Source organism: Pipra filicauda, unplaced genomic scaffold (genome assembly GCF_003945595.2).
Source record: "Pipra filicauda isolate LSUMZ 115617 unplaced genomic scaffold, ASM394559v2 scaffold1254_size20699_pilon, whole genome shotgun sequence".
NCBI classification, from domain to species: Eukaryota; Metazoa; Chordata; class Aves; order Passeriformes; family Pipridae; genus Pipra; species Pipra filicauda.
In genome coordinates, this window is record NW_024103712.1 from 6688 (window position 1) to 20679 (window position 13992).

Here is a 13992-nt window from a genome sequence, read left to right on the forward strand (position 1 = left end):
TGGGCTCAACTTTCCTGGAAAACATTCCCCAAAGTCTGCCCAGCATGGAAAGCAATCTATTCTCCCTGGGAATTGGGAATTTGGAGAGACAAACAGTTTTTTAGGGCTTTCCTTCTCTCAACTCTCATCTTAACTTCTTTTTGACCTAAAATATTAGAAAAACTAAAATTTCTGCCTAACTTTCATTCCATTTCCTAGATTTTATATTTACTCCAGCCCTAGATGCCCTAAAAACAAAGCTCTTCATTGTTATTTGATGATTATTTAAATAGGAAATGAAGAAAGAGCCTCTTCTCTGAGTATTTCCATCACCTGTAAAAAAAGCCCGTTCTTTTCTTGGAAGTCACAACACCACAAAGAGGAATTTATTTTTCCACAGGGGGGTTGGGAAATACGTACAAGTTCCTTAAAACTTGTCTGGCTGGTTCCCAAAATGCCCCAAGGTCTCAGTTCAACCCAACTTAGTCCCTGCTCAAAGCTCTGCTCCCCCCTGGCTGAGCCAGGACTTAACTCAGCCTTCCGTGGAGTCCCAGGATTTTCATCTCCTCCTGTTCCATTCCAGAAATTAAGGGAATTTCATTTGCTTTAATCTGCAGGTGGTGAAGCTCCCTGGGATGTTTTCCATGTTATTTATCCTCTGTGGAATTCGACAGGAAAAAGGTTGGGCTGTGGCTGCCCCTGGAGCCCTGGAAGTGTCCAAGGCCAGGCTGGATAAACTTGGAGCACCCTGGGCTGGTGGAAGGTGTCTGGATGGGATTTAAGGTCCCTGCCAACCCAAACCATCCTGGGATTCTGTGACACCTGAGAAATTCCACCCCCGTGTAACATCCCGCTCAGATCCATCCTCCAACCTTCACTTGGAATTAGGAATCATTTGGTAGCACTGGAAACTATTTTGATTGCAGAATGATGGAATGAATCATGGAAGCCTGGAATGGTTTGGGAAGGAAGGGACCTTAAAGAACAGCTCATTCCAACTCCCTGCCATGGGCAGGGACACTATTATTATTATTATTTTTATTTTGATCTTTAGCTGCCATTTCTGAGAAGCAAAAAAAACAGGATTTGTCCCCAAAGCATTTTTTTGTACATTTTTATAGTGGTTTTTCCCCCTCTGACAGGTACAAGAACTGTCACACAGCAAAGGTATGGCCATAACCCCGAGGAAGGAGAATGAAAAATCCTTCTAAAATTAACAATTTACTCCCTTGATTATGGCAAAACTGCTCCTTGAGGGAGTGCAAAGAAAAAGAGATGGAAAAATCCCGTGTTTGGGGTTTTTTTCTAATGCCAACACTTATTTAATTCAAATATTACAGCTATTTGGAGCAGCAGTTACGTGCCCATCCTCTGACACACCCCCTGTGACTCAGGGAAAAATAAAAGTGCAGGAAATTCAAAATGAGACTCCCAACACAGGAGTTCAGAAAACCACAGGAGCTGCTCGGAATCAGGCTGGGATTTTGGGAATTTTAAGGAATGAAATTTTCCCACTGAAGTCACGGAAGAGAAGTTGCAAAATACCTTCTCTAAGAATGTTCCAAGAGGGGAGCAAAAAAAAAAAAAGGCAATTTAATATAATATTAAGTTATTGGACCTCTAAGAACATATTAAAAGCACCCAGAAATTTCAGAAGTGTTTAAAAATATACTAATAAAGAGCATAAAATGTGTTGGAAGGGACCTCAAAGATCATCTCATTCCAACCCCCTTCCTCTAGAACAAGTTGCTCCAACCTGGCCTTGATAAGGTAATAAAATGTAATAAAAGGAGCCACAGAAAAGTCTGGATTTTACCCTGAATCCCCTGAATTTTTGGTAAGGTTAATGCCTCATATATTGTAATTTTCTCAGACATTCAGTGACACATCAGCATCACACTGAAAGCTTTTAAGGTCTTTAACAACAAAGCTTCGAGGCTGCATTTAATTTCTTTGATTTTATGGTTTTGATTGAAGGGAAGAAAACAAACCAAAAAAAGACCAGCATTAGAAAATAACTCCTGAAAACATTTTAACTTCCTGAACATTCAAGGCAGTGATTTTTGGTTTAGGAACTCCCACTTGCTGAAGTGGAAGTTTTGCACCACGTTTTAAGTTCTGCTACAGGAATTTTTGGGTTTCCCTATTTTTTTTTTTCAGCAGGGGAGATGAAAACATTCACTGCAGCCCAGCAGATGAAAATGGAATTTTACTTTGGAAGGAAGGAAAACACAACTGAACTGCATCCCAAGCGGTTAATTAAGGAACAATCTCTCCTGAACCATCTCCTGAAGAATTCCTGCACTTCCTCTGCTCTGGGTGAGGTTCCTAAAAGCAGATTTCTATTGGGATATAACAAAAAAAAAGCTTTTTAAATGTGCTCAAAGTCAATATACACCTTACATATATTATATACCTTCTCCTCCCTTCCCTTCCCCATGGAAAAATCCCCAAATCCTGATGGGAAAAGCTTTATTCCTGCCTTACTGATGGGCTCTCTTTAGTGTGTTTGATGTGCTGTGATGAGGAGTGAACACACACTCATTGTTTTTAATAGAACCCTGATGATTTAACCTGCTCTGATCCGATTATTCCTTGGATTACACAACCCCAGGCTGGAGTTATTCAGACTTTCCACTGCCTGCACCAGCAGCTGTTTCCCTGGCACCTGGAGCTGAGGAAAATCCAAGCCCTTAATCAGAGTTTCCATGAGCCAAGAGATGCCTGCAATGGGCTGGACAGGATGTGCCCAAGTGGGCAGAGACAGGAACTCCATGAAAAATAAACCCCATCCTGCAAAGGGCTGTCCACACCCCTCAGGAGCTGGGAGAACATCCCGCCAGGAGGTAGGAGAACACTCTCAGGAACTGGGAGAACAACCCTTAGGAACTGGGAGAACAACCCTCAGGAGGTGGGAGAAAACATTCCCTCAGGAGCTGGGAGAACACCCTTCAGGAATTGGGAAAACAGCCCTCAGGAATTGGGAAAACAGCCCTCAGTAGCTGGGAAAACAGCCCTCAGGAGGTGGGAGAATGTCCCCTCAGGAGGTGGGAGAATGTCCCCTCAGGAGGTGGGAGAATGTCCCCTCAGGATCTGGGAGAACACCCCTCAGGAACTGGGAGAAAACATTCTTTCAGGAATTGGGAGAACATCCCTCAGAAAACAGGAGAACACTCCACAGGAATTGGGAGAACACCCTTCAGGAACTGGGAGAACATCCCCTCAGGAATTGGGAGAACATCCCCTCAGGAATTGGGGGAACATCCCCTCAGGAATTGGGAGAAAACATCCCCTCAGGAATTGGGAGAACATCCCCTCGGGAATTGGGAGAACATCCCCTCGGGAACTGGGAGAACACCCCTCAGGAATTGGGAGAAAACATCCCCTCAGGAATTGGGAGAACACCCCTCAGGAATTGGGAGAAAACATCCCCTCGGGAATTGGGAGAACACATCCCCTCGGGAATTGGGAGAACACATCCCCTCGGGAATTGGGAGAACATCCCCTCGGGAATTGGGAGAACATCCCCTCGGGAATTGGGAGAGAACATCCCCTCAGGAATTGGGAGAGAACATCCCCTCAGGAATTGGGAGAGAACATCCCCTCAGGAATTGGGAGAGAACATCCCCTCAGGAATTGGGAGAAAACATCCCCTCAGGAATTGGGAGAACACATCCCCTCAGGAATTGGGAGAACACATCCCCTCAGGAATTGGGAGAACACATCCCCTCAGGAATTGGGAGAACACATCCCCTCAGGAACTGGGAGAACACCCCTCAGGAATTGGGAAAACACCCCCCAGGAGTTCCCACCGATTCCCTCTTTCTCACACCAATTCCCTCTCCAAGTTCTCGTGGGCACCAGAAAATCTGCGCCTATTTAACATCCCAACCTGCCAGAAATGTGCATTTTAATTCCCGTCTTCTTTGGCCTGTTATTTCCTGTCATCCTCCTCCCTGAACTGGAATATTACAACAAATATTCCCAGGACTAAAAACTAACCCGAGCTTTCCACGGTAATGGAAATATTCCTACTGCCACCAGCTCTGAGGAATTATCACAGTCCAGACAAAACCAATAATAATAATTATCAAACTCTATAAAAAAATATCAGAGATGGCCTTAATGTATTTAATAATATTATCGATATTTTTGGGGTTACCAGAAGGGAGGGGTTATTTTAACTACAAACCCACACAAGTGTTTTATTTAACTACAGGGATTCTTCACCTAAAAAAAAAATGGAAATAGGGAAAAAACCCGATTTATTTTAACAATCCAGCTTTTATCTCCTGGCACTTCACCAGCTTTCTATTTCTACAGAGAAAGGAAGCAGCAACTCTAGGAAAAAAAAATAAAATAAAAAGAAACAGTTCTTGCCTTTCAGCCAGTTTTTACTTGGAAAACATCCTGATTTTTAAGAGGTCTTTATAAAGAGATTTATTTCGAAACCAGACCTTCACAGAAGTTTCCAGAATGACCAATAAAATAAAATAAAGTGATTTTTTTTGCTTTACCTGCCTGTATCTAAAAGTCAAAGCCTGATTATTTTTTTTAATTAAGCATCCTGAGGTGATTTTTTTCCAATATCAACGAATCCATCTATCAAACAACCTCAAAAAGCAAACCCACCTCAAATCCAACTCGTGAACCACCTGAAAATCGGCAAAGGGAAGAAGAAGATTCATCCCTGATTAATTTTAATAAATCAAATTAACTGAGTATTGACAGCTCTGCTTTATGAGTGGGGCCAGTAATAAATAATGACTCACTAATTAATTAAAAACAAGTCATTCTGGCTTATCTTGGGCAGTAAAAAGTGCTGGGAGGAAGAAATAAAAGCTATAAATCAGGCAATTAAACCTCCCAGAAAAGCTCTGCCCGAAATCCCTGTGCTTTTAAAATGTATTCCAAGTTATCATATAATTTATATTTATTATATACCTTGTGCACATATATATTACATGTATTATATACCAGACACCACTCACAAATCAGTTCCACTTCCATTCTTAATATTAATATTCCCAACTTTTTCATATCTGAAAATATATTTTAATATATTATTAATATATTTATATATTATACTATATATAGATATATTATATTATTAAATATATTATATATAAGTATATAATATATATTGTACATTATATATAAATATATAGTATATATTTAATAATATAATATATTTATATATAATATATAATATATGTAATATATTTATGTAATATATAATATATATTTACATATTATATATTATATATATAAATATATTATAATATAAATAATTATATATAACATTATATATAAATATATATTATATATTATATAATATATTATATAAAAATATATAATATATATTATATATTATATATAAATATATTATATTATTAAATATATTATATATTATATTATTAAATATATATTTATATATAAATAAATATATCGTATATTGATATATTAATATATTAATATATTTTAAAATATGTGAAAATATCACTATGACTCAATATTAATATACTCCAATATTAATATAATGCATGATATGAAATATTATATCTATTAAAATATATATTGCTTTAATTTTTTAATGGTTTGACTGTTCAAAATAAACCCAGACTATTGGGATGTGACTGAACCAACAGTCTTAACCCTGGGCTTTTTTTTAGAAAGCAGCAGCGTTGAAACAACTCGAAACACTGTCAAAATATATTGATTTTTTTTGGCAGAGGAAGAATGAAACCCTTCAAAATATCAGGAGAAAGGCCCAGAGGCCAAGAAGTCAGTTTTGCACCCCCTCAGGGAAGGTTTTGGCCCAGGCAGAGCTGTAAAAATATTCCTCTTTTTCTGAAATCCCTTCCTTTGAATGGGATCAAGGAGGGTTTGAAGGAGCTCTGGGGAAAAGGATTAAGGAGCCCACGTGACGGGGCCAGGAAGGGATCCCCAAAAACTGAGGGTTGGCTGAGAAAAGAAAGCTTTGGCACAAACTCCTGGGAAATGTCACCAGCTTCCGGGCAGCAGAATTAATTCCAGGAATTCCTGAAGGATTTCAAAAAAAACCAAACCAAAATCCGTCTCGCGATGATTTCAGTGGGTTGTAAAGCCATTCAAAAGGTCTAAAAACGGGGCTCATTTAACAGCTTTACTTTTAGGGCAGTTCCCAACAAGGTTTTGCTGCACAAAGCTGAAGGAAAAACAAGATTCTGAAGGTGGAATTAGGATATTATAAATATAATTAATATAATTATAAATATAATTAAAATAGATAAATATATCTTATAATATAAAATATATTATATATATAATATATTGTATATAATAAATATAATATATAATAAATATAATATATATTATATATAATAAATATATATAATAAATATAATATAGAATATATAACATATAATAAATATAATATATAATATATAATATATGATATATGATATATAATATATAATATATAATATATATTTCTCTTGAGATTATCATATTGATAAAAATATTCTGTTATATTTATTACAGTTCTAAAATATATATTATACCATATATTATATTTCTACTGAAATTATATTTATAAAAATATCAGGTGAAATTGTTATATTATAGTGATATAGTTCATATTATAGTAATATAGTTCTATATAGTTATATTATAAATTTATTAGAGAATGAATTATATTTGCATTGAGATCATTATATTTATGAAAATATTATATTGTTACATTATAGTTATAAAATTATATTATTAGGTAATGAATTCTATTTATATTGAGATCATATTTATTAAGATATTAAATTGTTACATTATAGTTGTAAAATTATGTTATTAGATCATGCATTCTATTTATATTGAGATCATATTTATTACAATATTATATTAAATTGTTACATTACAGTTGTAAAATTATATTATTAGATAATGAATTATATTTACACTGAGATCATTACATTAAACTATTACATGAAATGGTTATATTGTAGTTATACAATTATATTATTATATAATAATATTAATAGTGAAATAATGATATTTATTAAAACGTTACACTAAAATATCACATTAAATAGTTGTGTTATGCTATAAAATTGCATTATTGTATAATAAATTATCTTATAACACAGGATGACCAGGATTCAACCCACCTGAGCCCTGCTTTTCCTGGTTCTACAACTCCCGGGCTTTCTGACCTTCTTTAGGCTTTAGCTTCAAGCACAAATGGAACATTTCTTTTATTTGTTCCAATAAATAATCCCAGTTCCTCTGTTCCCCTGGGGTTATGTGAGGACAGCCTGCAGGAAACTGCCTCACTCCAGCTTCCAACAGGCCACATTTATTTCATTAGCCACCTTTCCAGAGAAGTATTCCCGGAGAAAACCCGTTACTGTGACAGAAAAGCCCCTTTTCAAGTTATCCATAAATGCAGGTTTTTGTTAATTATGGCAAACCTGCTGCTGCTTTCACTGATTCGCAGGAACTCAGCAAAAAAAAGAGCAGAATTCATGGAATTATTAAGGCTGGAAAAAGACTTTCAAACCCCCCCGAACCAGCCCTAAACCACGGCCCTGGCGTGGTTTGAGAGCCCCAAAAATCCAATTTCCAAGTCCAAGCCCCAGTCCCACATCCAGCCAATTCCCGAGCAATTCCAGAGGCTGGGACTCCCCCACCTCCAATGCTCAGCCCAGGGGTGTCTGAAAGGAATTTAAGGAGCAGCAGCAGCAAAAAAATCCTTCAATTCTTTTCTCAGCAGCCCCGGGGGAAATTTCCTTTCCAAGGAACTCCGTGGGTGTCCCTCTGGCACTTCCCAAATTCCCCAAGGAGCCTGGAATTCGGCCGGGATTAGCTGGCAGAGCAGAGCTGGGGCACCTACTGAGGCAGGGACTAAGAGGGCACAGAGGAAGGTTTTTTAGCCCTCCTGTGGCTGGACCCAGAACTTCTCCAGCCAGCAGGAATTCACATCCCTCTGGAATTCCAGAATCCAAGGAAGTTTATTTATTGCCCTTTGACAGCACAAGTTCTAGACAAAAAAACCCACCCTGAGTGTCTCCACTGAGAGAGAAAAGCTCTGGAAAAAATGGAATTACCAGCTGGGGAGGATGGGGAGATATAAAAGCAGAATTGCTGGCTTTAATAATTAGATGATTATTATAATTTATTTATTTTTTTTTAATAAATGAGCACACAGGACCAGTTCTAAGAGATAAAAGTCGTCTGGGGTTACAATCCCTCAAGTGCAAAAATCAACAAGCAAAACTACCAAAAAGCTGCAGGTCAGAAAACAGAAACAGAAAATGGTTCAGCAAGTCAAAAATGGCATTTTTGCATTTTTCCAAGGTCGTTTGCCAACCTAGAGATAAAAAAAAAAATCTTCATTTCTTGTGCTTAAGAATAAAACAAAAGACAGAGAATTGAAAGTATTCCTAAATTGTGCTTTAGAAAAACTTGGGAGTATTTAAGGGTTCTCTGGAAGATTTAGGGGCTGATATTAAAAAAATCAATTAGGAGGTATTTTTATTTCTTATGAGAATAAAGCAAATAACAAACTGTCATTTATTAGAATTTCCCTCAATAAGAGGGTCTGTTTTTTAAGAGATTGGTCACAAATCAAATAAAAATTCAGATTTCTCAACTGGGACCTCGACAGCCTGATAAAAAAAATTTAAAACAAAATCAAAAAAAGGGGAGAAATAACAAATTCAAGCAGCATTTCAAGCACAGAGCAGTGTTTGGGGAGGGTTAAAATAGAAATAGCTGTCCTGTCTCACCTTTGATTGGATCAACCCTCCCCAAATAGGGCAATCCAGGATTATTAAGGGGCCTTCTGAAGGGAAAAAGGACCATTAATTACACAGAGAAGGTATTTTAGGAGGGTTACACGTGCTGGGAAAAGCACCAAACCACACCCAAATTCACAGGATATTTAGAAAACAGCGTCTGGGGTGTGTTTTACAACCCCTTTCCTCCTCCCTCCAACACCACAAAGCTCCACACAACTGTTTGCTGGGGTAAATTGAATTTTCTGTTCACACCCTACAGCAAAGCGAGTTTTCTTTAAATTAAGCCCCTAACCAGGTGTTAAATTTAAATTATTTAAAATTATTATCTGGGACTCATTTTAGTGTGGTCAGCATCACTTTACACCCCTGAGTGACAAAATATCTTCATTTTCTGAGACACCAGAGCCAGGAAATGCTGTGGGGAAAACTGGGTACACCATGGAAGAATATGGGGTTTTCCTCACTTTTAATATAACCTTTTTATATTTAAATATGTAAATAAATAAAATATATATGTATATAAAAATAAAAGCACCACCTAAAATGCTGAAGGCACCTTTCCCACCCCCAAAATCTGAGATGCAGCCTCGGTTCCACCTTCTCTCTCTCTTTGCAACTCCCTGACATTTGGCCCAAAGAACAAATTCCACCCAAATCCAGTCCGTGAATGGGTTTCCCTACACAGCATTCACATATTTCCAGCTTTATTTCCCACTAACTGCAGCTAAATTCTGTATTTCAGTGGTTAAAAGTTCAGTTCCCTGACACTTGAGCTCATTTTTCTACCTGTTAAATGTCTGTGCACAACCAGCACCTTTTAAACCACCGGGTCCCCAGTCCCTCAACTCTTCTCTTCCTTTATTTTGCATTATTTATAAAACTCTGAGGCTTTTCTTCCCTCTTGGACACACCCATTTATTCAAGTTCAAGCAAATTCTTCCATCCTTTGCCTCAGAAATGTGATTTATGCAGGAACTGTACAAGTTGTCATCCATGGGGAAGAGAACACAGTTTATGCTGAGATGATGAACATCTAATTAATGATGAACATCTAATTAATGTGTTATTATTTTAAGGAATCTGCACCCCTTCCTGCTGCAGCTCTTAGGAAGGGGGGGAAAAAAGACTTTAAAACAATTTTTTATTGTAGTTTTAAGGATACCCAAGACTTTGTCCTCGTCTAAATTAAATTACTGGAGACGGAGATGAATTGGAATAATAAAAAGAAAGGCTGAAAAATGGTTTAAGTGTTCAGAGACCCATCCCTGGGAGTGTCCAAGGCCAGTTTGGATGGAACTTGGAGCAACCTGGGATACTGGAAGGTGTCCCTGCCCGTGGATCTTTAAGGTCCCTTCCGCCCCAAACCAGTCTGGAATTCTATGATAACACCAAAAGATAAAATATATTGGCATTAAAAATTCCATAACCTTAGAAACTGCAATATAATGTAGCCGCAGCTCCTATTTTTAATACATTTACACTGTCAGAGGGTTGAGTATTCCACGAAGACACGGGCAATTATTTTAAGGGATTTAAAACCAGCACCATTACTGCCTGATTTTTCAAGTCCATTCCCTTGAATTCCCACCCGTTTAAAAAAAGCTTAAGCATCTCCCTCAGCATGAAAGACACCTGGAAAGAAGAGCCTGATAGGAAAACCAACCATGAAAACATATTAAAAAAAAGTGCTTTTGGGTGCCCCAACCAAAACCTCGACCACAACCAAAACCTCGACCACAACCAAAACCTCGACCACAAAGGCACAGGGTGGCCCAGGGCCAATTTTTTTTCCCATTCCGGTCTCTGCAGAGCTTCTCCCTGAGCTAAGGGTTGGGGAATTAAAGGAATTAAGTGGGGACGGTTGTTGGTGTTGAATCACGGAGGCTGGAGAAGAGCTCCGGGATGTGCCCATGTGCCCGATCCCAGCCCAGGGCACCGAGCGCCGCGTCCCGGCGTTCCCCGGACACCCCCAGGGATGGCCACTCCAAACCTCCCTGGGCAGTTCTAATGTTTAACAACCTTTTCCACGAAGGAATTCCTCCTCCTGTCCAAGCTGAGCCTCCCCTGGCACAGCCGGAGGCCGTTCCCTCTCCTCGTGTCCCTTGTTCCCTGGGAGCAGAGCCCGACCCCCCCCGGCTCCCCGCTCCTGTCAGGGAGTTGTGGAGCGGGATCGGCTCGTTCCCGACACCCGACGGCATTCCAGGCGCGGATCCCGGGCAGGGCAGGGCGCTGTCTCGCCGCCCTTTCCCCTCCGAGCCCCGCCGAGGTCGGCGGCGGCCCCTCACCCGCTGCCCCCCGGCCCCGCTCACCCGGCACGGCCCGTCCTGGAACACGCGCGGGTCCAGGTTGCAGGCGATGGTGGCGGTGGGCAGGTCCCGCAGCGCCACCGCCTCCATCTCGCCGTCAACGAAGCTCCACTCCGCGTCCGTCTCCTCCTCCTCCTCTTCCTCTCCTTCCTCCTCCTCCCCTTCCCCGGGCGGCGGCGGCAGCTCCCGGAGCGGCGGCTCCTCCATGGCCGGGGCCGCGCGGAGGCGGCTGAGCGGACGTTGCCGAGGCGGCTTCACCCGCCCCTCCGGCCGCCATTTTGTTTCCTTCACCCCCGCGCCGTCTGAGCCAATAGAAAGCCGCCGCCGCCGCCCCCCCACCCCGTGTCAGCCAATAGGAAGCGGCGGCCGCCGTGGCAACAGGTGTTCGGTGAGGCGCCTTCCGCCATCTTGAGTGAGGGCAACGGGTGTGAGGGAGAGCAACAGACGGTATATATAATATACTATATATGTGAAATATGCCATAAATACTATATATACTGTAGAGATAGCATATAAAATTGTCGTGGCTTCGCCCCAACTGGCAACCGAGCAACATACTATATATATATACATGTATATATGTGTGTATATATTTGTATGTATATATGTTACATATATGTATATATCTATATATCTATATATATGTATATATGTATACATATCTATGTATCTATAGATGATAAATATGAGTGTATATGTAGACTGTGTTATATATATGTATATATGTATACCTTATATATATATACACTATATACACTATATATACACTATATACATATATAGTGTGTATATGGCATATACATAGTGTATATATACAGTATACATATACTATATATAAAATTATGGTATATATGATATACTGTCTGTGCAGTATATATAATATAAATACTACATATTATAGTGTAAATATACAGTATGTATATATATACACATTATATATAATATAATATATATTATATATATAATATAATACATATTATATAATACATATTATATATATAATATAATACATATTAAATCTATATTAAAACATACTATATATTAAAATATACTATATATAAATATATCGTTATTTAAAACCACTATATATTATTATAATATATTAGTATGTATTATATATTATTATTATATCTTATATATTATTATGGTGTTCTACAAATGGATCACTGAACAGGCCAACAAAAGGAAACTTGGAATTTAAAAAAGGCCATAATGTTGTTTGTACAGTTGTGTCTCCTCCTGCTGGTGATTATTTTATCCTTAGAGGAGATATTTTTTTACTATATTCCTTCTTAGGTCAATAAAGCCATAAAGGCCAATTGCAAATATATATATATATATATATATGTGTGTGTGTATACATACATACATATATATATATATATACATATATATGTATATAAATATAAATATATATGTATATAAATATATATATATATAAATATATATATATATCTGCAGCACCTCCTTCCAGGGGAAGGCCCAAAAATGAGCTTCAGAGGTCACAGGGTTCTTTTAAATTAAATTTATTTACCTTAAACCTGCCCTCCTTCGGCTTAAAACCATTACCCTTGTCCCGTCACTCTCTACCTGTATAAATAATTAGCTTAATTTAATAGTTATTCTAGATCACAGCTTTTAACTGTAATTTTTTTGTGGAGAAAATGTGTCAGTGCACGCTTGGAAAACATTATTGTGCCAAATCTGGGACTGGATTTCGTATCCAGGCTATAAAAATACTGGGATATGTCACTTCTGCTGGCACAGCAAATATTTTCAATTATATTCAAAGTAAAATACTCCTACAGATCTGGGTTTATTTCCAAAACACGGCATTAAATTGGGGTGAAAAAAGCTAATTTTCACGGTTGCAAACCACTGCACCAGCTCTGGGCAAAGTCAACAGCAGAAACTCCTGGGGATAAACTTCGAAATTATCACTTCTCACCTTTTTTTTTTCTGACAGATCAAAGGCTTTAAACTGCTGAATTACGATCTCAGCCAACACACAGAGGAGGAGGAAAAAATTGCCACCTTCCTCCTCTTCATTTGCAGGTTTTTTTGGCTCTCTAATCTGTTTTAAGTCTTTTTTTGGGGGAGAGAGAAGCTAAATACAGGATATTTTTGTGCTCACTTGTGACATAAATCCGTGTGTTTTCGATCCCATTTTCACTAAAGTTCGGACAAGTGGTGCCTTTAAAAGGAAAATCGAAATATATGCAAGTGTTTCATGCGAAATCCAGCCAAAATAATGCCATTTTTAACCCTGTTCTTTGATGTCAAAGGCGTTTCCCGGGTGGATTTTCCAGCCCCTGTGGAAATTCCACCTGAGGAAATGGAGCTCTAATGGGACACATATTTAGAAAAAGCCAAGAAGCAAAACCTGCCACCGATAAATTCCTGGAACTGCAGCCTGGAATCTTCCTGTTGGGAAAACCGTGGCCAAATATTTATTTCCCCTCGGCTGGTTATTGCAATTCAGGTGTCACATTTGTGGGTGCAGTAAGCTATTAATTATATTTAATGTAATTAAATAGTTTAATATTTAATTTACTATAATTCAATATAATTTAATATTAAATGTGTTTAATATTTAATTAAATATTTATATTTATATTGTATATTATAATATATAACATTATATATTCTATATTATATATAATATATTAAATATAAAAGATATATAATATATATAATATAGAATATAATATTATATATATTCTATATTATATATACACTATTTTATATAAAAAAATATATAATATATAATATAACATTATATATATTATATATTATATATAAAATATATATAATATATATTCTATATTATATATATTCTATACTATATATAAAATATATATAATATATAATATAATATTATATATATTCTACGTTATATATAATATTTAATATAATATTATATATACTATATT

General features: G+C 37.6%; 1 protein-coding gene across 1 annotated transcript; it reads right to left on the reverse strand.

The window, feature by feature from the left end:
- Positions 1-2225: 2225 nt before the first annotated feature.
- Positions 2226-11328, reverse strand: LOC114003598 (calcipressin-1). The gene is made up of 2 exons (XM_039389370.1): positions 11063-11328; positions 2226-2321 (listed from the first exon to the last, which is right to left on the reverse strand). Exons 1-2 carry the CDS (start codon positions 11264-11266, stop codon positions 2235-2237), a joined length of 291 nt encoding a protein of 96 aa, XP_039245304.1. The 5' UTR covers positions 11267-11328; the 3' UTR covers positions 2226-2234.
- Between the last annotated feature and the right edge of the window lie 2664 nt (positions 11329-13992).